This window comes from Rissa tridactyla, chromosome 2, assembly GCF_028500815.1.
Source record: "Rissa tridactyla isolate bRisTri1 chromosome 2, bRisTri1.patW.cur.20221130, whole genome shotgun sequence".
NCBI lineage: Eukaryota > Metazoa > Chordata > Aves > Charadriiformes > Laridae > Rissa > Rissa tridactyla.
The window spans coordinates 23,021,410-23,045,873 of NC_071467.1; the positions used below are offsets into that span (position 1 = coordinate 23,021,410).

General features: G+C 36.2%; 1 protein-coding gene across 16 annotated transcripts in view; it reads left to right on the top strand.

The window, feature by feature from the left end:
• UBR5 (ubiquitin protein ligase E3 component n-recognin 5) overlaps positions 1-24,464 on the top strand; it is a 91,061-nt gene that overhangs the window by 21,613 nt on the left and 44,984 nt on the right. For 12 of the 16 annotated variants that reach the window (XM_054193466.1, XM_054193470.1, XM_054193469.1 and 9 more), the window contains 10 exons: positions 1,805-1,994; positions 4,245-4,404; positions 11,706-11,855; positions 13,839-14,050; positions 17,908-18,024; positions 18,104-18,214; positions 18,978-19,132; positions 21,070-21,187; positions 22,038-22,222; positions 22,999-23,108. In XM_054193466.1, the coding sequence (XP_054049441.1) occupies positions 1,805-1,994; positions 4,245-4,404; positions 11,706-11,855; positions 13,839-14,050; positions 17,908-18,024; positions 18,104-18,214; positions 18,978-19,132; positions 21,070-21,187; positions 22,038-22,222; positions 22,999-23,108 (1,508 nt within the window). The remainder of the gene's footprint in view (positions 1-1,804; positions 1,995-4,244; positions 4,405-11,705; positions 11,856-13,838; positions 14,051-17,907; positions 18,025-18,103; positions 18,215-18,977; positions 19,133-21,069; positions 21,188-22,037; positions 22,223-22,998; positions 23,109-24,464) is intronic. The other 4 variants (XM_054193471.1, XM_054193476.1, XM_054193483.1 and 1 more) reach the window with 2 other exon arrangements.

The following is a 24,464-nucleotide window of genomic DNA, read 5'->3' on the forward strand; positions in this document are numbered from 1 at the left end:
TAGCATGTTAGTGGGCAGTGGAGAGATGTGGAAAACTGGTACGTGAGCAGAAAGATTTTCATTCAATATTCATGTTTATTCTAGGTTTAGACAGCTTTAATAGGAATAGCTGTGTCCTTAACAGTTGTTTTTTTTTTTTCCCTTTATAACAGGACCAAGTTAGGACATACTGGAATATTCGAATTATATGAATATAAAGGTTTTTAACTGTTAGATATCTAAAGTAGAAAATACGTCTATAATTAAGTATTAAAATCTAACACTTAATCTTTTCTTTAAACCCACATCTTCCCTGCTGAGAGTTGGATTGGGAATTGTTGTGTAGGAAGAATTTGACTTCCCCTCAGCCCCCTTCCCATCTTTAGAAACAGATTAACTGTCTCCTTTTATTTAAAATGTCCCATTCTTCTTTGGTTTGGTTTTGGATTTGTTGTTTTCTTCCATTTTCAGTATTGTCTTTTTTTTTTTTTTTGAACTCTTTCTAACTCATGAGACAGGACTTTTCCTGAACCCATCCTTTAATTGCTTTTTGTCTTGTCATTACCTGTGTGGTCGCTGGCTGGAATCCTGAAAATGTAAATGTTTCTGTGATGGGGCCTTGTCTTAGGCAGATAAGTTAAGTTATTCTGTGATTGCATGGTCTTGTCAGGAGGAAAAAAAAAAAAGAACAACAGAAGGATGTTAGTAATCAACTTAAGCCATAAAATTAAGACAAGTATTCTTACTTAGCTTTTATAGCTACATGGGGTATACTTTTACATGAATTTATTAGATACGGTTTCAGAGAACATACCTTCTTTTTCTTGTCTTACTTTAAGTGTTTTACTTTTTCTTGAAAGGAGAGTGAGGATTAAGGTGGTTGAGAGAAGGAAAGTTCTGCTGATACTGATTATTAAATAGCAATAACACCATATCCAGTATCCTTTAAGGTAGATTTGTACAACAAAGTTTAGTTAACCTTGAAGAACAAACTAGAGTCTTCTAGCCTTTCATGACAACAGAATATCTGGTCTTACGTCCAGAACAGATTCAGTTGAGATAGTTCTGTGGTGTTAAGATTAGTGGGAAGTTGTAATGATGGTGAGTTGTCTATTTCTACAAATTGCTGCCGTTTTACTCCCTTGTTTTGATACTGACTTACAGAAATGAAAAACCTGTTCAGTCAGTTTAGGCATGTTTTTGCCATGTATACAGTTGATGTTGATTTCTCCAATAGAAATATACATCCAGAGTAGGGTATCTCTTGAAAACCATCCATGAGGATCAGAGAACTATCTAGTGTAATATTTGTTTTGCAGTAAAGATTACTTGATTTTTCTCGTATAATCTTAAGCAATTTCTTAAAGTAAATGAAGTCTCAGAAATTTTAGGAGACCCTTCTGTCAAACAGAGTCCACTGACCACAAAGCTGCTGCATATATGCTTTTAGAGCAGGAAATTAACAGACGAGTATTAGATGTTATGCTGCTGATACTGTTGCTTTTAGAAACTCTGGGAAATGGTGTGTGCATATATTTATGTATGTCTATGCATCCACACAACTGTATGAGTAGGAAAGAGCGCAACTTCCATTTGGAGTCCTGTTTTATATTCTGTGTAATTCAGAACTTTATCAATTGCCTGGTGCTCTTGTTCTTACTAGTTTTGAGAGAGACTTTAATAGTGTTTGTCTACGCAGTCAATCTGCAGTAGTTTTCAGAGACTGTCTACAAGTTATTAATAATAAAACTAAAGCCTTACTTCTTCAAGTAGTCCCCAAAGTATGCTGCTCTATATAAAAAAAATTGTAATCTGAATCTTCTAGGAGTCGCTGGAGTTCAGGGGTTGGTGGAAGTGGAGGAGGATCTTCTGGGAGATCGTCTGCTGGAGCTCGAGATTCACGAAGGCAGACCAGAGTTATACGCACAGGTCGTGATAGAGGATCTGGATTGCTGGGGAGTCAGCCACAACCAGTGATTCCAGCATCAGTCATTCCAGAGGAACTCATTTCACAGGTACGTGAGCTAGAAACTGCTTGTTGCCAAAAACCTGGAGAGCTTCTCATAGCATGTGAACAGGAATGTTTTGTAGTAGTAGTGCATTTTCTCCAAGGAGTAATGGCATATAATTGAAAAGATTAGCTTTCTCTAGCTGAATTGCTTTTATTCTTAAATGCCTAGTGCGATAGATTTGTTCTGAATTCTAGAATTTTTGTTTCCCAAAGTTCCAGTAAGATGAGGTATGTGTTTAACTAGATGAGGAATGTCAGGCATTGTGCATTTGCAGATGGAAGATGTAGTGAGAAAATAAAATATTTGAGAATTGTCCGAAGCATGTAGCTAATAAAGTTAAGTTTCTTGAAAGAGTATAAGGAAGGGGGGCAGGTTGACTTTTTTTTTTTCTTGTTTGTTAAAAGGAGTGATCCATTTTAGATTTAAATGAAAGACATTAAACCTATTTAATCTCTTTAAATACTAATAATTCTTATTCACGGACATCTCTACTTACTTTTGTTATAAATGTAACTAATGAATGTGTGGTATAAATTGCTCTGGTTTTGCCTCTAAATGCACTAAAGCCTGAGTAAGCTGACAGACTTTGCAATGTGTGATTAAATGGAGTTTGTTAAAATGTTTTAACAAAACTTGTTTAACAAACATGTTTGAAGAAAATAATACATCCAAAATATGTGACTAGTTAATGCATTTTAATACTTAGTTCAAAACCAGTTGCTGATCTCCATTTGGAATACAGTTGTTAGTTGCTAGGCCAAAGATAACCGGCTTGTATGCTTTGAATGGCCTACAGTGTGACTGGCACAAGATAGGAACTAGTGGGCAAGGTATCTACAGACCCACCAGTGACCAGTGGCTTCTAGTACCTTTTGCTTTTTGAATTCAAAACCTCACATAAAAGCTGTGGGCTTCTGCCTCCACAGAGGTAAGATACTGGAGGTGTTGGTTACTCTGAAGTTAGCCCTGCTTTCAGGAGACGGTGTGGTTAGATGACCTCCAGCGGTCTTTTTTAACTATGGAGTGGTAGGGTTTTTTTGACTCATTGTTCACCTCTGGGTTGTTTTTTTTTTTTTTTTTTTTTTTGAGAGCGTTTACTGACATCCTTGATATCTTACATGAAATAGAAAAAACAGACCGGTATCCCTTGGTCCAGGCAGTTCCATTCTATAATCTAAAGTATGGTTTGTTGGTTAAGTTGTAACTTTGCTTACCTTGCTGTCATGTTTTGCCTTTTTTTAAAAAAATAGCATACTTTGTCTGCCTTTAAAATGGAAGGTGTCTAAAACATTTCTGGGATAGCTCTAAAGCAGATCAATGGGAAAGAATCTTTACAGCTGGTCTATATAGATTCTATATGGTATATATAGATTCTACTGTGTCTCGAAAAATCTCTAAACTTCCGGCATAGAACGTTATGACAAAAATTTAAACTTTATGTGCAATTAAAATGTCCCTTTCGTTTTTTGGTTGTCAATAGACAATTTTACTTGGTGCCTCATTTTTACTGTGTTATGAAAACACTGAGTACTAGTTTCTTACTTCTTCACGCAGTTTGTGATGTAGAACTCCACAGTCTTCTGTGGCATTCGGTAGAGGGTAGTCTGTCTGTAAAAACAAAATGCTCTGAGTCCTACGGTTAGTGGAATAGACCAGAATGTTTCTAGTTTTTGTACGTTCATTGCATCTGTTCAACATTCGGAAGGTTTTTTCTGCATTTGCACTTTGCTAATAAAAATCTAATGTTTCAGAAACTGCTGAAAAGAAGCCTTTAGAAATAGAATTATTAGAAAAACAGAGGAAATAAGGTGGTTACGTGTTGAAGGGCAATGCAAAGAGAAACCAGTGTAAAAAAAGCAGGGATTGAGCTGTAGTTTTGGAACAACAGTTGATTGCAAAACTCTGTTGATTGACATAGTACGTTTAAGCTTTTATAGAAACATATAGAACATTCTCAAAAACAGATTTTACTTATCCTTTAACTACAGCTTTAAGCATTACAAGAAGTAGATTCTAAGATACTATTAGAAAATTTAGCGCCAAAGTTGGAATTCGGTGGCCTAACTTGAACTAAGAGAAGGTTAACCATCTAGTACAAGATATTGTGAAAAATCCATGTGAGCCTTTGTCTGTATGTACTGTGATTTACTTTTGTTTTTTATTAGACTTCTTTTAGAATTAAGCATTCTTTTCTTATGAATGGTGGTTGGTGAGCTGAGAATGACCAGTAACCAATATACTCTGCTCTTACAGGCACAAGTTGTTTTACAAGGGAAGTCCAGAAGTATTATTATTCGGGAACTCCAGCGAACAAATCTTGATGTAAACCTTGCTGTAAATAATTTGTTGAGTCGTGATGATGAAGATGGAGATGATGGGGATGACACAGCAAGTGAATCGTATCTTCCTGGAGGTTTGTATCCTGCAACTTTTGATAAGTAGATGCCAGTTTTTATTTTTCTGTATTTAAGCACTGACAATGTGGTCCATGCTGTGCAAGGTATGCAGCAAAGACAGTTCTTGCTTATAGGAGCAAAGTCTAAAGATGCGCAAAACAAAAGATGCAGTGAGATGTCTTGAGGGATTAGGTTAGGTATTGAAGTATAACTGTTGACCCTGTTTGTGGGTGGCACGAAAGTTATTTTTTTAGGATTCCAAGCTTTGTAACATCAGCATTACTTACATCTGTATTTTGCTGCTCAACGAGATGCTGAGGCTGCTGTGTGGCTTGCTCATAAAAGCTAATTCTAAAACCTTCTAGTGACTTGCATGTTTTTTACTACTAACATATATTCTTAAGATACAGCAGTTTTTAGGGCAAAAATTATACAGCTTTTTTTTTTTTTTTTAAATCAAATTGCCTCAAGCGAGGGCAAAATGACTTACAGTTGTTACAGTTTAGACTGAGAATTTATTCTTGATCTCAGGTTCCCCTCACAAATGCTCTAGTATTATGGCTGTACTGGTAAAATGCTGTAATTGAAGTCCAGCTATTTTTGAAATACTGTCTATCCCATACAATTGCTTTTTATAAAAAACTTTAAATCTTCTTTTGCAATGGCTGAATAATTTAGGTAATCTTTTCTTGCTGAGTAAACATATTTGAAAACATAGCAGCAAAATCTAATGTTTGTGTTAGGTGCACTGCATGAAAAGAACACATCTAAACTCTGACTACATATTAGCTTTTCTTTCTGTGTGTCAAAATGACTTTTTGGTATTTTTCTAATAAATGTTTTTTTTTTTTTTTCTGCTCATCTGGTTCACCAGGAAGGTTCATGGGCTTCCTCCATCTTTATCTTGTCAGTCATGTAATGAGACAAAGGTTTTTTTGTTCTGCAGCAAAGGCTTTGTATTTCATTTTGCCTCTTCTAGTTTTAGTTGCATCTGTCAAGCTTCTTTATTTTGCTGTAGAATCAAGAATCCTCTGGTGAAAGGGGTGAAAAATCTTTAATTTTAGTCTTGTTTTTTAGTGGTCAGCTTAATAGCATTAGACAGATGCATTGGAGGAAGTAAATTCTTCTAACTCTTTTCAAGTATTCAAAGCAGGAGATCTTACTTGAAGCATACCCGAATGCATTCCTCCAGAACCGGCCTTCAGAAGATATATCATTGTTAGTAATTGCTTGCAGTAGAAGTTCCTTTTAACCGTACTAACCAGCTTTCTGCAGCATTAACTGTTCTCTTAGTGCCTCTTGAGGTCATAAGGATTAGTTAATAGGGACCGTCTGACAACCTATGGCTGGTGACTTTTATTGAAGGTGCCTGTGCTACAGCCTGTGAGCCTTTTGTATTTGAGATAGGTTAAAGGAGCATGCAGTTTCGCCGTCCAGAAAACAGTTTTGTCCTTGGCTTAATTTTTAAAGCTTCTCCCCTGTTTAGACTAATTTTTCCTATAAGGGATTGCAACCTCCTAATATTAGTATTTTCTTTCCTTTTTTCTTTTACCCCCCAAAGAAACTGGGCTAGCTTTTCCCCAGTTCTTGTGGGAAAACATGTGGACAACTGAAATGAAACTTGGTTGTCTTAACTCCAGTCTTGAAATGTGTAATTTGCAGTTCGTAGAACATGCGGTGCCTTCTCTGTCTTAAGTTATTTCAGTTTTATGGGCAAAAATAAGTTTGTTGCACAGAAATGTATTAATTTGGTATCTGAATGTGATCAAAACAGTAGGAAAAGTAGATGAACATTAGTCAGTACTGTTACGGATCTACTCTTGGTACATTAAATAGTAAAAACTACCAGTCCTCGCTTGTGTCACATAACCATGCAGGCTAGTTTTCAGGAAGATGTGACAGCCAAAGAAACTTGCCTGTAGCTGTCTGGAAAAATACCAACATTCTGTCCATCTGAACTATGTAGAACCTTTTTTAAAAGTCTCTTGCTCTAGACACTTTGCATGCTCTTGCTTTCACTTGTCATCTCGCCCCTGGATGTACTTTTGGAACTATAACATCACAGTTCATAAAAGAAAACTGTAGATAATTGATAAATCTTATATGCATTCAATCCTTAGGGCCTTTTTTTTTTTTTTTAAAAAAAATTATGTCAAATGCTTTAAAGCGTTCTGATTTTGTTCCTTCTAAGCACAAAAAAAGCAAATGACAAGACTGCTTTTGCCTCAGGACTTTTGAGGCTCTTGCATTTTGATTAAAAGCATATGCTAATTTTTACTTTCTCCCTTCTGCATGTCTGCTGCTTTGTGACCCTTAAATTTAGGGCTTGCTCCTCTAAGCCTTCCAAGACAGAGAAGCTTTTTTTTTTTTTTTAAAACACTGAGAGTAATTTACCCTTGATTTTTTTTTTTTTAAAGCTAAGGTACTTTCCAACCATGGTGAAATTAATAAATTCTTGTTTAATACATCACAATTTCATTAATGTCTCAGTTGTGATAATTCCAGTTAGTACCGTAAACATTACGCATCTGGATTTTTTTAAGGTAACAAAAAATGTGTCTCAGTTCTTCACAAATTCTTCAAAATGTCTTCGGTGAACAGCAGAGCTTTACTTTTCTTTACAGATTTTCTTCAATAAGTGTCTCTTAGATATTTATTTTTGGACGCTTATGTACTTTGATTTTGAGTTCTCTAATCTAGTCCTGTTGCTTTTGTTTTATGCTAGTTAACAGAGAGGAATGTGGTTCGTTTGATACATAACAAGCACGTAAGGAAAATAGTCAAGGTAAAAACTACGTAGAACAAGATCACTTAGCACAGAAAAGACTGGAAGGTCTATAGATTAATTTTCCAGCTCATACCAAGTTGTATTTGAGGCTTCTTCTGAGCTTTATGTTCTATTAATCTTCTCTCTAGAGATTCTGTAAAAGTTAAAATATTTTGTTGTTTTTATAGTTCAGATACGTGCGTGTGTGCGCAGTAACTTCTGCATGATATAGTTAGTGGGTTCTCGCTGCTGGGACTTGTGAAACATAGGTTTGGCAACATCCAGACTACTTTGGCTTTTGGAATTGAGAGAAGCTTGTTTAAAAATCCAAAATCTTTTTTTTTTTTTTTTTTTTTTTTAAAGGAGAGGAGAGAGATGGGCCAGTATTGCAGCAGTACTTGTTGTATGGGCTTGCAGTGAGGGGAGATGAGAACCAGAGCTTAGCATAGGATCAGTTCAGTGGCTTGCCTTTGGGGAAAACGATTAGGTGTGTGGTTTTTCTGTGGTTTTGTTGGTGTGGTTTGATTTTCTTTGTTTGTGGGGGTTGTTTTTGTTGTTTGTTTTTTGGGGGTTTTTTTTGGTTTTGTTTTTTTTTTTTGAAGATGAACTTCACATTAGGCAATGTTTTGAATAAATATATCTTATCAAGAAATGAGTTCTGGAGTTTTGTTTGAGTCTGGTTTCCTAGGAAACCAAAGTACATGTTTCTCTCCCTTCACTGTCACAGTTACGCCAATTTAATCCAAACTTTAAAGAGAGGAGATATTGAAGACATTGAATTCTTGAATATTTCATAAAAATACGCAGCTGAGAAGAGAGGAGAGAACTTAATGATTGCCCCCTTAAGGGAAAAGGTTTAATGTGAGCTCAACTTGACATCGGAATTGATGTAGGCAGCGCCTTCAGTTAATGAGTCCAGTCATAATGCTTTGCATGGAGCTATTGAAAATAAAAATTTTCTCAGTCCTTGAATTTCTGCTTATGCGCGTACTGAGACTTTTTTTTATTGGGGAGGGGTTGGTGGTGTTTGTGTTTTGTTTTTTTGTTTGTTTTTTTCCTTTCCTTTCCTCTGTGCTGGATATCCATTTCCTTCCAATTTTTAATGGTATTTACTAGTGAATCATAGGTATTTTCTTACCTAAATAGGTTGATCAGAATTATCACATCTTAAGTGTGAAGGGTGCGGTCTGATTCTGGTCTGACATGGCACAAGAGATGAATGATATCATCCCATGGGACTTCTCTGAAGAGCAGGAAAATAAAGTTATAAAGAATGTTTTTGGGGTTTTTTTGCCTTTTTTTTTTTTTTTTTCCCCTGAATTCTTAAACTGGATGTAGCCTTGCAGTATCTGTGTTTTCACAGCACTAAAAAAATTCCAGTGATGTTTGAAGGGGAGTGGATTTGGCTCCTATCCCTACTGGTTTTAGCACCTTTGTTTGCTTGAATAGAAAATAGAAGAAGGGAGATCTCTTGCAGAAATATTGGAAGAAAATTAAAATCTGATTTGAAGCTGAAATAAGAGGGTAAGAAAAGGCTTTGTTTCCTCACTTGTCTTAATGCACATTTAGCCACAACCCACATAGTTTTGGTTCTTAAGTCTGATGGCTTGAATTTTTACTTTACTTTTTGGAAATACAGCTAAACTCAAGTTACCTAACATGGTGGAAGGGTGTTTGTGTGTGTGTGTGTGTGTGTGTGTGTGTCACAAGTTAGTGTGTATTGTCTGTCAACAGGATTTCTGTCTTAGCTTACCTTAAAAAAAAACAACCCATACTGTCCATTTGGAATGAAGCTGGAGAGTTCTTTTCTTTGCTGGCCAATCCTGTTCCTAAAAAGAGATCCAAGTTTTTTGCAATTTTTGTCTGAATATTGACCAGAAAAAATTTAGATGAGTTGCTAGACTGTAGAGAGGTTGGAGCTTACTTAGGAAGAAAAGGTCATGGTGTCTGTGGGAGGAGGGAAGAGGAGCAGCATGTGAACGTTGGGAGATACAACAGAGTCTCAGCTGTGTTTCCAGCTCTTAAAGTCTGGTACTTAAAAGTTGACACTCATAAGGTCAGGTGTACTGCTGCTTTATCGGTGCAGAAAGCCAGCGCAAAGTAGATAAAGTAGCAGGCAGGATAAGGCCGCTCTGGGTGATCTGAAGTGTTTTAGTAAGACGGAGCCTGTTTGCCAAATCCGATTTTTTTTTTTTTTTCTTTTCCCCTTTCTTTTCCCCTTTCTTTTCCCCTTTCTTTTCCCCTTTCTTTTCCCCTTTCTTTTCCCCTTTCTTTTCCCCTTTCTTTTCCCCTTTCTTTTCCCCTTTCTTTTCCCCTTTCTTTTCCCCTTTCTTTTCCCCTTTCTTTTCCCCTTTCTTTTCCCCTTTCTTTTCCCCTTTCTTTTCCCCTTTCTTTTCCCCTTTCTTTTCCCCTTTCTTTTCCCCTTTCTTTTCCCCTTTCTTTTCCCCTTTCTTTTCCCCTTTCTTTTCCCCTTTCTTTTCCCCTTTCTTTTCCCCTTTCTTTTCCCCTTTCTTTTCCCCTTTCTTTTCCCCTTTCTTTTCCCCTTTCTTTTCCCCTTTCTTTTCCCCTTTCTTTTCCCCTTTCTTTTCCCCTTTCTTTTCCCCTTTCTTTTCCCCTTTCTTTTCCCCTTTCTTTTCCCCTTTCTTTTCCCCTTTCTTTTCCCCTCTAGTACTTCCAAGCAGTCTGTCATGGATGACTTCCTAAAATGTACTGCATGAACCATTGAGTCCCAAATGGTGTACTTTTAGAAGCACAGGCTACACTTGAGTGGATTACTTACTTAATGCAAAAAGCATTCATGCAGGTCTCGCTTTGAAATCCACAGCACTCACTAGTTACAGCGCTGCTTTTTCTGGGGACAGCTGGTTGTAGTTGGTATGTTTTACATTTCCTGGAGATGAGAGTTTAGAAATTTAAGGATGAATGTTCTGATGTGCAGGGATGTGAAAGTCTCTTAATGCTTTCGATATCAGTAAGTGTAATGGTTAAGTGAATTAATACTGGCTGCAAGTGTGGACTTCTGGCTTCTTTTCAGTTTTGGATACACTCTCCTTTGAGTTCCTCCCCCCACCTCCTTCATTCCAGACACAGAAAAAGACCCATAATAATCAGTTCCTACTTTTAAGAATGCTTTTATTTAACTTCAGACTTGATTTCTAGCCACTGTTTTGTTTCATGCTTACGATGAGGTAGAGGCTGTGAACCGGGTGTGTTGAAGTTATCTGTGCTCCATCTGTGTTTCCTGGAGGGACTCTGTGTATAGCCTCATGTTGGCTTCACCAGTGCTTTAAGCAGATGAAGTTGTCCTGCTGACAGAAGGAGCTAGCCTGCCATTCCCTTGCATGGTGGTGAGGTTTGTGTGCCTGTGTGGGTTAGCTGAAACCTAATATGGGGAGCCTGACTTTTTTTCAGGCAGATTTGCTTGAAAGCTTGGGAAGGGGCAAAACTTCTCCTTTGGCAGCAGTAGGGTCCAGTCAGCTTTGCTGCATGTGGTGAGGCATCACCTTTGGGGCTCTGTTTGAGTTAAGTCAGTCTGAAGATTGCTTCCCACCTTACTTCTGTACCCTTTGAAGTACTGTCTCCAGCCAGGTGAACGCTCTAGTTGTAGATTTAGAAATCCCACCTTCCCCCAAGGAGGTGCCTGCCACAGGGATGAAGGAGGGAAGCAGGACTGTCCTTTCTGTGGCGGCAAGATGGTAGTCAGGCATACTGCTGGACTTCAATAAATGAATTTTCCTTAGCCTCTTTCGTATGTGGATAGTAGCTATAGTTTAGTAAACGGAAGGAAGTTGTTTTACACTTTAATGACAATCAGTACTTCAGAGGAACTCAAGTTTTCTAACACAGAAGCTAGGGCAGTCACAGTATTTAAGTTCATCTTTTGGTTTTGGTTGTGTTTTGTGGTTTGGTTTTTTTTTTTTTAATTGCATGATATTAAAAAATGGTGCTTTTTCCAGATAACTGTTGTTGTTCTTAATGTAGCTACCATTTAAAGCTTTGTACTGAGAGCTGCAAGCTGCTAGCCTGTGAATTAAACAAGCATGTCAATCTCTGAAAGAAACGTTCCATGGAGAACATAGTCTTTGACATCAAAGATAGGGCTTTGTGAAGGCCAGCTTTCACCATCAATTCTGTCCTCCCTTAATTCTAGGTCATCTCTGGAGTTCTGCGTTACGTGCATGAGTGTGTGTGCACATGTGTGTATGTGTATCTATCTTGCCCTAGCGCTTTGTTCTTTCAAGTGACAGGCTAAAGTTTGAATTTCCGGGTCACAGAAAAATGTGTTTTGGGCAAGTCTTGTTTGGGAAACGTGGTTAGACAAGTGACAGAGCAGTTCTTGTAGGGAAGCTGGTTTGTTTACTAGTCTGTCAAGCTTGATTGTAAATGTGGTTGCATAGGAGGCACATGAGTTTGCACTGGTGAATCTGAAGAGCAGAAATTCAAATAATAGATAGGAATTTTTTTGTTTTGATATTTGTTTAGTTGATGGTCTCTCTAGCTGATGTTTTAAGTAGCTGATTATTCACTTAAGACCCTTGTCTCCTCTTATAGAGGATCTTATGTCTCTTCTGGATGCTGACATACATTCTGCTCACCCAAGTGTCATTATTGATGCTGATGCTATGTTTTCAGAAGATATTAGTTACTTTGGTTATCCATCCTTTCGGCGCTCATCACTTTCCAGGCTAGGCTCATCCAGAGGTAATTTTGCACCTTTTTTCTTTGTAATAAGTAGTTTGCTGTGGAAAAAGCTAGTGATAGTACACACTGGTGGTTTAGATTCTGATTTAATATGAAAGTAGACTGTGATATGTTGTCAAATACAGAGTAGACAAATAGACTGTTACTCTATCAAAATTATTAATGAATTCTGAATATTAGCAGGTAAGTTCTGCAAGAACCTTGATAGTCATGTATTTTAAATCTAATTGTTGATCATTGGTGTTGGAAGGTGTTATAAAATTTTTGCATGTAAGTTTATTTTAAACAGTAGCATAAGTACCTACTAATTCATGTATTGCATTACAAATATTTAATTTGGCTCAAAAATGAGTAATGATTGATGACATGCAGCATTCTTAATCTTCCATTTTTTTCTTTTTTTTTTTTTTTTTGGGTTGCTCTTTGTTCACTGTTCTTCATATTTTCTTAATTGTTCCGTGACAGAAGTTACCTTTATGGAATGAGGAACTTTAGCTACTAAGGAGGCAGAAGAAATCTAAATTTTACTTTTTGGCAGCATTTTTATAGTTGGATAAGGCGAACTATTGGCAGCTGATAAAAAACCAAACCAAAACCAAACCAACTCCTTGAGCAGTGTTAAGGCATTTTACTTTTTTTTTTTTTTTAAAAAAAGCATATTACAGTTAAAAGATTTATAACCAACCATGCAGCAATTTCCTATCTTTTTGAAGCTGTTGCACAAATGCCTAGAGTATTTCCAAACTGTTAATCCAACCTCTGCTGTGATTGTTTGTTTAGTACAGTTTTGTTGCCTTTCATGAACATGTTTTAGTATATTAATTCTGAACACATATGTTCCTGTTACAAAATTTAGTTGGGGTCAGTGTGATGTTTGCTAGAAAATGAGTACTGTACTTTATGAAATGTATCTGTAAGACAAGCTGTTGCGTTTGGCTTATGTAAAAACTTTCCCACTTGTCTAATACAGCAAAAGACCCAAGACTTGGCGTAATTTGTTGAAACTATGATATAATAATGTGGTCATCTCATACATGTAATTCCAGTTGATATTTGTGAGCATAAGTGAAGTACTTAATAGGTTAAATGCATTATGTGCATGTACGAATATTCAGCATCTGACGTAACTCCTTCTAAATTCCTCCTTTTTTTTCCTTTCCTAAGGTTATTCTATATAAGACGTTACCACGAATTTTATAATCCTTATTTTCCATGCATAGTTGACTCTTGGAAAGTTAGTTTGATTACCTGATTTAAAAAATTTATCTGCATGAGCGAACTGCAGAGTACTGGCTTTAGACAGTTTGTAGGCCAATTGGAGGGGAAGCATTTTGGTAAGGAACATTTTCCTACAAGGATCCTTTTTAAAACTTGTCTGACTCTTGAAAAGTTTTCATTTGATCTACTCAAAACAGATACACTTTAATTTATTAAATCCAGTCCTATGGAATATTGCTTTAAACAAAAGGGGTTGGATTATCAAACATGTATACGAGAGCTTTTTTTAATGCTTGCTTTCTTTAACCTTTTCAAATGACTGGGTTTTTTTTTTTGGGAAAGTTGTTGTGAAACTCTCTAATAAATACTCTTTTTTGGTTTGCATAAAGATATCTCACAGACTATATAGACTTAGATTTTTTTTGTTGTTATTACTACATTGATAAAACACTACAAAAATCTGCATATTGTATTATAAAACTTTAAATCGCAATGTTAAATGTATTTGGCCTCATGGTGTAAGTGAAAATGCTTTGGCATTTTTTTATAGTGCACAAAACTGTAAGACTTTATTTCTAGCTTATGTTTATGTTTAGGAATTCTAAAGTACATATGCTTGAAAGGGTCAATGTATTGAATGTTGCATGTCAGGACTTTAATTTAATCTGTGTGAGTAGATTTAACTGCTGTTAGTTGCATCCTGAAGGGTCTTTACTAGAGAGTGGCTTACTTTTATCCCACTGGTGTGACCCAATTGCATACCAGTTCTCCTTCTTCCCTTAGAGAGAGACTCTGAGCTGTTGCGTGAACGTGAGTCCGTTTTACGTTTGCGTGAACGAAGGTGGCTTGATGGAGCCTCATTTGATAATGAAAGAGGCTCTACAAGTAAAGAGGGGGAACCAAACCTGGACAAGAAGAATACGCCTGTTCAAAGTCCTGTTTCTTTAGGAGAAGACTTGCAGTGGTGGCCAGATAAGGTACTGAATTTTTTTTTTACTATTTTATTTGTATGCTGTGCAGTAGATCTGTTTATTTTTTCCAAATTAATACTGTGTGTTTCACTATTGAACATCACATCTTAGTTTATGTGAGATAATGTAATAAAGGATAGTCTTTATTATGCACTTAGGAAAATTATGAATAACTAGTTACACCCTTATAGCTGCACTTCTGTTATTACCGTTTTAATTTTCTTCTCCATGTGTTTTGAAGGTAGATCATGAGGTTTGGGGTTTTTCTTTTTTCTTTTTTTACTTAGGTGCTCAAAGCATTTAATAGGAAATAGGAAACTCATGAAACAATTTAAACTATACTTCATCAAGGAAACCTTTTTTTGATTAGCATTATTATTTCCAGAGGCACTTTCCATTTGAGTGGATTGGGCTTTTAAGCGACAATGGTGAAAGTTTATATTTATTTGCAGTTGTGTTTCGAATTGACCAATAACTTCCATGAGTTAATAACTTCTGCTCCTTCAGAATCCCTTTGGCTTAGGTTAGCTGGTTTTCTTTTAACCCTAATTCCATTTTTAAGGCAAGAAGTAATTCCCATATGAGATATAAGAACAATAGGAACACCAGCTCTATGTTACTAACTGGGTATCTGTAGTCATTTTCTTTATGAATTACCTAGATGCTTGGGGAAATGACTTTAAAAAACAAACCAAACTGAACTCAAGCTAACCAAGCAAACAAAAAAAAAAATCCAGGGAATGGAAGTGATTATCTATGTTTATTAGACCAAATTTTATGAACTTGGGGTCTCTTTCTAGTGTTCCCATTTCTGTCTGTCCACGGTATCTGTGAGGTTGCTATTTTCGTATGTCACGCTTTTGTTTTCTATGTCTCTGTATTTTTCCTTTCAGACTAAATATAGATAGAGAGTTTGAAGAGGGAGGCGAATTTAGAGGCTTATTTCTGCTTACAGCAGCTCACCTTTGGCTGCTATCGTCTTCATTTGGGCATTCAAACTGTGAAATGAAGATACCTAAAAAGAATGTTTGTCTATTAATTGCTTACCCAACCAGACCTTTTATGTGTAAAGTGTGATTTTATTTTTTTCAGCCAGTAACATTGAACTTCTGCGTCAGTGAAAATTGGCAGCTTTTGTCCCCCTTGCTTTGCCATAATAGTAGAATGAGAGAGTCATCTACCTTGAGTAGAGAGAGATTTCAGGGGTCTTAGCATCAAAGAATAAATGTAGTTTAGATTTGGAATACTAACTTATCTTTATTTCCACTAATGCGTTTTGGTGACGTTATTATGGCCATTATTACTGTTGTATTATTTGTTTTGTTCTGGTTTTTTACTACTTTGGGAATTTTTTTCCTGTTAACCCCGTTTTTCTGTCAGGCCCTCAAATTTAGTTACTAAATTAGGGGTTGGGATTTTTTCCCCCCCCCGGATGAGGTTTTTTGTTATTTGCAAACCCATCAGATTCTGCCCAAAGACAGTTATTGCAGTCTTTTGTTGGGCATCTTTTATGGAACTAAGTTGCTGTGATATCTAATTGCATGCTTGTTCAATTTAAATATACTGAACTTCTTCCAAGATACCTCCTTGCATATGCACTCATATAAACCCTAGCTTCCAGTTAAATGAAGGTGTCTTACTGGAAAGGCCTTTTATCTTTATCCAAAAGTAGTTAAACTTCTCATCCTGTCCTTCAGCTGAACAGTCATAAAAAATTGTTCTGCATCTTTCTTGCTATAGCCCCACTCTGAAGTTTTTGTTGGTGGTATTTTCCAACAGAAATTCTGCAAGGTAAATCCCGAGGGAGATGATTTAGCTGAGATGCCAGTTCAGATGTTTCTTCCATTTTTAAAATTGGAAAGGAGATCTTGAAGTGTTAATGGAAAAGACAGTAAGCTAGGGGAGAGTTAAAGGATTCACTACAAAATAACCAATCTTGCATGCAAATATTTTTCCTTTATTTTTCATTATTTTGACGTTTAGCTCAAAATGGACTCAAAACAGTCCATGTTGAGGATGGTTAACTTGTTTTTATGGGAGGTAAAGTACCAACCTGAGAGGAATGGATGAAACATTTGGAAAACTATGTTCCCAAATACATCAGTTTCACGCACAGTCTGAGGCTGATGATGTTGGGACATGATGCATAGGTACTGAGTTTTCTCCACAAAATAAGTGAAATCAGCTGCTCAAGAATTCAAGTCAATGAATGTGTTCTTCTGATAGTTCAAATCTCATCGGAATGTAGTACCGTTAGCGTACACTGCCATGTATCAACATTTTGCCATGCATATCAGAGACACTCTATAGTATGGCAAGTATGGCCCGGTTTTTTCCTGCTAGTCTGTAGCTGAGCCTTTATTTTGTTCAAGTAGGTATATGCTGTTTAGCTATTGAGATATAAAGATTTTTGTCAGCAATCTGTGTCATCTTCAAGTATGTAATTTCTCTGGTCTGAAGTCAGAATTTATAGTTGAACATATAAGACTGCGGTTACAGAGCCAGCGTTGTCATGTTGTTCGTGCATCTTTGTGCCATTAGTCTTTTGAATGGCCTCATGGGGGTGTATGTAGCATTGGTCCTGATTTTTAGATCACAACTGCTAATATTTTGATGGAAAGGAGAGAAAAACTTTGAATGGCAAGTCTCTTTAGGGTTGAGCTTTTGGTATAAAACTGTTTATAAAAAGTTGTAAAACATATTAGCAGGATTAAAGGTCATAATGATACTGTCTTGGGGCAAAAATTCATTGCTTTCCATACTTGTGTTTGAGGCATTAGGCCAGATAACTTCTGAAGATTCATTTATGCCGATGAAGTAGAGATGCATCTCATTAGACTACAGTAGGCTCTGATGGTGGTTCTTTCTCAGAATATGCAATATTTATATGATGTCAAGTATTAATCATGACACAGATTAGCATTTGTGCTACTTCTGTGCTGTATTGTAAATGTTCTGTGGAATCACCCAAATTCACAGGTCTGTAGTTTGATATTCGTTTCAATGCAAGGGGGAACAGGAACTTTGAAAAAGTGAGATTGTACCTGTTACGTAGTTGCTGCAACATTGACATAAACCCAAATTTCAGAGATGGGGAAAACGGGCCAGTGAGATCTGGGTGAGGTACAGGATGAGGCAGTTGAGCAAAGTGGTGCTATCTCAGTAGTAGAGAGGTGCCGCATTGAGTTTTTGGAAAATGTTAAAAAGGAGAAAAGACAGGGGGAGAGGGGGGAGAATAATCCATAATTAGAAGTTTTTCCAGCATAGCAGGTAATAATAATGCATTAATGTGACATGTAGCCTGCTGGTTTTTTTATGTTTGTTTTTTTTTTAAACTTGATCTTGTTTGCAGGTACTTAACTTCAGAAGTGAAAGATATGAATTGTTCAATCATCAATTTCAGTACATCATCAATTAATTTCTCAGATAGTTGGAAGATAACTTCATGAGTATACTTAGGAATGGAATAATGTTGCTCTTTTGTTAATTTCAAAAGCCAGAATTTTAGAGGGAAACTCTTTTTAAATATCAGAAGTCGAGATCTTCCCATCTTTAATTCTATGAGCGATGTTGTGTTCTTAAAATATTGTGGAAGCTCTTAATGAACTGTCCATGTTAATTGCCACAATATTGCTAAATTTTAGGAAAATAATATCTATTTCTTTCTCCTCTCACTTTGTCAGAAGAAATAATGTTTGAGGGCATGATGAACTTCAGACAAACTGGATATATCTTTATTGTCAAGTTCAACATTCATGGGAACTCTGAAAAAAACAGTTACAAGTTCAGGTTTTTTGCATGTATATATTTATATATGCACTTATAAGATTGCTGTCTTAGACTTCATATTTCTGTGTTTGTAGGATGGAACAAAGTTTATTTCTATTGGAGCTCTGTATTCTGAGCTCGTGGCTGTTAGCAGTAAGGGAGAACTCTATCAGTGGAAGTGGAGTGAATCAGAGCCTTACAGAAATGCACAGGTATGGTACATCTTTAAATGCTTACCTTCAGAATTATTTATATGCTTTGAATATCTAAAATATTTTTTTGTTTCCAAAGAATCCTTCGCTACATCATCCACGAGCCATGTTCTTGGGATTAACCAATGAGAAGATAGTGCTCCTTTCTGCAAATAGTATTAGAGCAACTGTTGCCACTGAAAATAACAAGGTATGAGATGTATGCTGGTTGCTGAATTAGACTAAGCTGTTTTTTCAGTTACTTGTGGTATAATATAGAGAAGTTGGTTCTTCCACTTCATCAGTAGTAGAAAGTATTTAATTTCTTCGTTCATTCCACTGCTATTCCTCTATACAGATGTAAAAACAAAACAGAAACCCAGCTGGTGTTTTGTAAAAATGTAAAAAGGTTAAAAAATATCTGGTAGATTTATAGCTTGAAACAGTGAAAAGGTATCTGTTCTACCTGATTATCTGAAATACTTGAGTTTTTGCTGTTACAGTAGAAACTGACACTAGTTTAAGAATAGAGAAGCTTGTTAATGTTCTGTATATATCTACTAGAAAAACTAAGAGCATTGAAGCTTTCAGTGCTGTAAAGTAAGTTATCCAAATATGATTTTCTGACCAGTTAAGAGTGAACTTAAAACTCATTTGGTTAAAATATATATACGTGTTGAAGTATTCTTATGACACCTCTCTGTACTTTTTTTTAACCTTTTTTGGTTTTGTTGGGAACTGGAAACGGGGGGGGGGGAAATGTCCTGAAAAGCTCTTTTCTGCGGAAAGAAAAGGTAGTAGGGAATAAAATCCCAAAGGGAATCATTGGTGTTTGTTTGGTTTTCTTGGTTGTGTTTTTTTTTTTTTTTTATTCCCTTTCGAAATCAATAAAAATTGCATTAAAGGTGCAACTAAGGTGCAGCTTTTCTTTTTTTCCCCTACCTTCTTTGTTCCTTTCTTCCCTTCTGCCTTAGGTTGCTACGTGGGTAGATGAAACTTTAAGCTCTGTAGCTTCTAAATTAGAACACACAGCACAGACCTACTCGGAGCTTCAGGGAGAACGGATTGTTTCTTTACATTGTTGTGCTCTTTATACATGTGCTCAACTAGAGAACAACTTGTATTGGTGGTAAGTAAATACTGTGTTTATGTGCAACAGTGTAGATCCACTGGATGTCTTCCTGTCCTTGGCTCTGAGCATTGCAAAACTACTGAACCACAGTTATGCTGAGTCCTGTAACTCTGCACTTTCAGCTTAGGTTCCCTTTTTAAAGTGTATTTATTCTCCTCTCTAATGCCTAAAGCTTTTGGATCCAATTATAACATCTTGAAGAGAATACAGTTATTCTTTTAGGAGATGTGTATAAATGCTTTAGTATTCAGATGTTATCAGTACTACTCAGTATCAGAAAATAACCTTCTTTATGCCTTTCAGGCCTTTTTCAGATTATAAATATGGAACAAACTTACCCACGTATGAGGTCCACATTCTTCTGTCAGGCTCTGTTAGGAAAATTTGGTCTGTTGCTTTGTGATCCAAATCTTAAAGAAGGGAGAAATAACATCAGATGCTCTCCCTGGAGCTTGTTAAAATATAGTGCTTTTAAACATTGTGAAATAAGAAATGTTAGTGAAAATATTTAAACTAACAATTTGATAATTAAGAAGTCTATTTTAAAATAAAAAAAACCCCAAAACTCAAAATAACACTCCCCAAAGAGCTCTGAAATTAATTTCTAATTTGAGTAAATTCATTAAATATTACTCATGCATTGTCACGATGTGTTATTTTTGTCAGTGTGTCAGGAATCGTTGCATTGCATATCATGCCCAAAGTTCAAGTAGCTTTTAGGCGTGGATGAGTTAAATACTTGATGATAAGTTGGAAATCAGAGCACTGAAAATTGATTCTATAAAACAGCTTTCTTATTTAATTCTAATAACTCTCTGGAAAATATTTAAGTAGAATTATATCTAGGCTTGTAAACTTAAACACAGCCGTATTTTATTTTAACGTCTAGTCCCAGATCGGAAAATTACAGCTCTCTGGTTCTCGACCCTTTTATTATGTCACGGCTGACATACCTCAGAGCAATTACTCTTAGTATAGAAACTAATAAGCCATAACATTGGAGACTGGCTATTAGAACCTGCCATTTTTGCTACTTTTAGAATAATCCTTGCAATACATAAAACAACTTATTAGCGTTTATATGTAATCTTTGAAAGCAATTTATTTATTAACCAGTCTGTCCTTTCTGGGAAGGGTTAAATGTCAGTAATGGTGATTTTATGTTAATCAGATCGATGTAGACAGAAGCTTCTGTTACTATTGATATCCTTAGTTACAATGGTCTGTAGTATACTGGACAGAATTTTGATTTCCAGCGTTGCACAGGACTGATGCTTTTCATGTTTTACTTAACACAAAGGAGGTTTTCAAATAAAAGCATCTAACTCTATAGCCCACTGGCTAAAACATGAAGTATCAAAATAATAAGCATGCTTAACTGTGTATGTAGATGTTATTTTCGGCTAAACTGAGTGGATCCAATTACAAAAGAAGTGTCCTTTTTTCCCCTCTTGCAGCTTAAGTCTGTCATAAGAGTCCTAGACTCCTTCAGCCAAGTCCCTAGAGAGAAAGTGAGGCTTTAGAATTTAAAAACAAAAAAGCTTATCCTGTTCCCCAGTGACTGCAAATTCTTGACATTCTTACTAGTCTTGGCAAAGATATCTTCCAGGGGACAATCTGCAACTTGAAAGCTGTGGCTGGAGTGTACCATCTGCGACTGGGGGTCTTGAAGCATTTTGGACTAGAAAGCAAGCCATTTGGCGGTGACATATCTTACGTCCTCTCCCCCTTCCCCTTCCACCCCCACAATTTGGAAAGTGGGGTGAATATAGAAAAAGATGTCATTTCTACAGTGCTTTGAGATTTTGGAAAAGGTGGCACAGAGACCTGTATGTTTGATCATGACTACATTAAGCAGAAAGAATAAAATGTTCAAAGTTATTAGACACAGCATGTCTTTCATAGCCTTTTTAAAAATATGTGTTTTTTTACAGGGGTGTAGTTCCTTTCAGCCAAAGGAAGAAAATGCTAGAAAAGGCCAGAGCAAAAAATAAAAAGCCGAAGTCTAGTGCTGGTATCTCCTCTATGCCAAACATAACTGTTGGAACCCAGGCAAGTGCAACTGTCACAAGTGGCATTTTTACAGTGCTATATAATGAGCTTACAGCCAGTTCTTAAAAAAAAAAAAAAAACCAAACCCAAACCAAAACCAAATTAGGTTCTGTTCTTGTTATGCATGAAAGTTGTATCGAAAACATGGCATTAACATAGTAGGTTTTAATTATATGACTGTAAATTGATGTGTCCTGTTAGTGGTGTTATTGTTTTACAAGTATGATTATTGTTGCAAATGTGGAGGAACACGCCGTACTCGTACAAAATACTTCTGTTTTGACTTACTTTCTCTCATAATAAAGAATTGGTAGGTAAAGATAGAAATATAATTCCCAATAGAGCTCATAGCTTTGTAAATGATTTGGCATTTAAGTGCCTGTAATATTATAGCCTGGGTTTGATTTATTTATGCAGTGGGATAGGCCTTTGATTTGAAGCCTTTACCAAAAATGTTAATAGCTGAGACGGATAAGTAGAATTACTTTTGTCGTTAGTATTGGGAAGAAGCTGTTTTGTCTCATACTAGTTCTAAGGAGCACGTTTCTTTTGGTTCTCAATCCATTCTAATCAACTCTAGGATGAGTCTTTGTTATTCGTTCGTTTTGTGGTTGAGGATCTAAAAACTATATATTAAACAGTTGCATTGCTAACAGTGTTGCTTTCAGCTGTGAAGAGCACAACAGCCTCTTTTTTCCTAGCAAATGCATAGCACATCATGCTGACTTTTTTTTTTTCATCTAGTTCCGTAAGTTTGGCTACTACATATGCCACCAAGGAAATGCATGTACATATGATTTCCCTCAGTATAATCCATTGTTTTAATAGAAATAAATATTTCTATCTGTAGGTGTGTTTAAGAAATAACCCCCTCTATCATGCTGGAGCAGTTGCTTTTTCAATCAGTGCTGGAATTCCTAAAGTGGGTGTGTTAATGGAGTCTGTTTGGAACATGAATGACAGCTGCCGATTTCAGCTTCGGTCACCCGAGAGCTTGAAAAACATGGAGAAAGCTAGCAAAACTACTGAGGCAAAGTAAGTGTTGAGAACACACACACATACACTCAGAACATGGATTTGGTATACTCTTGACTTGGTGATTGATTAAAAATTGAAAAGAAGAAAATGTCAGGTTTTATCAGTTTGAACTTTTTGCCTTCTTTATGAGATTCTAGCTTTCTTGTAAACTCTGTTAAATGTGCAGAAATGCTCACTGCAGGAAAAGCGTCTCAGTTGCGTGAAACCACTATGGAAATGTGAAATGCAGAAGGAATGGTAAATTAAGACTTTCCTTCGGTGTTTCATAAATTTTCCAAGATTTTATATTTGACGAACTGAAAGTGGTTTTGTTACGGAACGGTTTGCTGGCCCTTTTCCATGGCATTGAGAGACCTATTTCAGCCCCTTCATAGTTTGAAAAGAATGATTGGGTTCACAACTGCCAGTTAAATGTTTCTTAAAACAGATTTAAAGCATTTCAATAAAAGCTTGAAAAAGTTTAGCCGTTCTAGAGTTTCAGGTTACTGTATAAAGCTAATAGTTCTTCCTGTCTACAAATGAAGCATATCTAAGAATGTTTATTTTGTGTAATGTTGTGTCTATGCTCAGTTAATGCTAATCCCTGATTAAGACGCATGGCGCTATTCCCAACATTGGATGTATAGCCTTGTCAGTTCGGATGGTTATAGTATTGTTTTTGTTAAGGAGAATAAAAAAATAACATGACTGGTACACACTAACACTTTGTCTGTTGTCACAGAAAAGATTTCACCTTTTTCTTTCTTCATTCTAAGTAATGCTTTTTATTCTAGACCTGAAAGCAAACAAGAACCAGTGAAAACTGAGATGGGTCCTCCGCCATCCCCAGCTTCCACTTGTAGTGATGCATCTTCAATAGCAAGCAGTGCATCAATGCCATACAGTAAGTAATGCGTGCCTCGTAGTAACATAAAATATTTGTGTAGATCAGAATTTTTCATCAAAAGGCAGTTCTACAAAGATCCTGCAATAATCTCAGAATCTGATTAAAAATCTTTTTCGGTCTTTCAGTCTGAACCACAATATGTGTAAAGGCTTTTGTAATAGACTTTGGATGATCAGTGACTTGTCAGTGTTAAATTTAACTATATTAGTGTAAGCAGTGACTGCTTAGATGTAAGGTGTATCTAAGCAAGCATAACAGTTCTCGGAATCAAAAGTATTTTTCAGGAGGTGATCAAGTCTGAAGATAAAGTTGTTTAATTGCAATGTGATAGTGAGTTTCTTTACCGCCCAGAAGCCGAACTTGCTTTCAAAAATTCTTTTTAAGCTTAAGCTGTTCTTGCACAGCTTGCCTTGCCAGTGCATAAAACAGTAGTTGGTCATCTATTACATAAAACGTCTAAAACCAGACGTTCTTTACTAACATAGAGAAGCACTGAGAGAAGATTTATAGTACATGTAATTCATGTAACTGACCTCTTAAGCTTTTTTCCTCCGTTTAAACCCATACTTTTATAAAGGGTTAATTACAATGCCACCATTTGAAGAAATCTTCTCTCTAGTCCTGTTTCTTCTAATTGTTCATGTACTGAAGTTTTAAGAAGCGTTCACCTAGGGAATCAAATGGTCTCATTCAGTGACCGAGAATCTTGTATGGTCAGATCTGCAGTGCTAACTAATTGTACTAGTAGAGTCTTTTGCTATTTATTTCTTCTCTTTTGCAGTTCTTTCAACTGTAATTTTTCACTGTCTGTAACTTTGCTTGGGATTTTGAACTAGTGTTTGAAGCTAGCTTAGTTAACTTAGAAGTTCTTAGCTTAGAAGTTCTCTGCTTCTTACTTTAAATATGTTGATAATATTAATTGCACTATAGAAACTCAATTCAGGAGATAAAGCCTCTTGTCAGTGTTAATTTAGCCATGTTATGTATTTAAATTTGATCTCGAGTGTACTGCAGTTACTGTTCAGATAACGTATTTAAGCAAATCTGACTGTATTGCAATTACTGTTAGCCCAAGTAGCTATTTTCTGCCTCATTTGCTACTCTCCTAGATGTTTACCAAAACCCAGTTGTAGTGGACAAGCAGACTTTTTGCAAGGGTGATACAAAGCACTGTAGCAGGGCTGACTGAAGGGTCTTAACGATGTCAGTCTTGTTACTTACAGCACGAATAGCTGAGCCCTGGCAAAACAATTTCTTGTCTTTTAATTATTTTGCTTAAATGTCCTTAAAAATAGCTTTTTTTTATCTGATAAGCTTTATTAGTGCTAATTTCATAGAAAAATATGAAAGTGT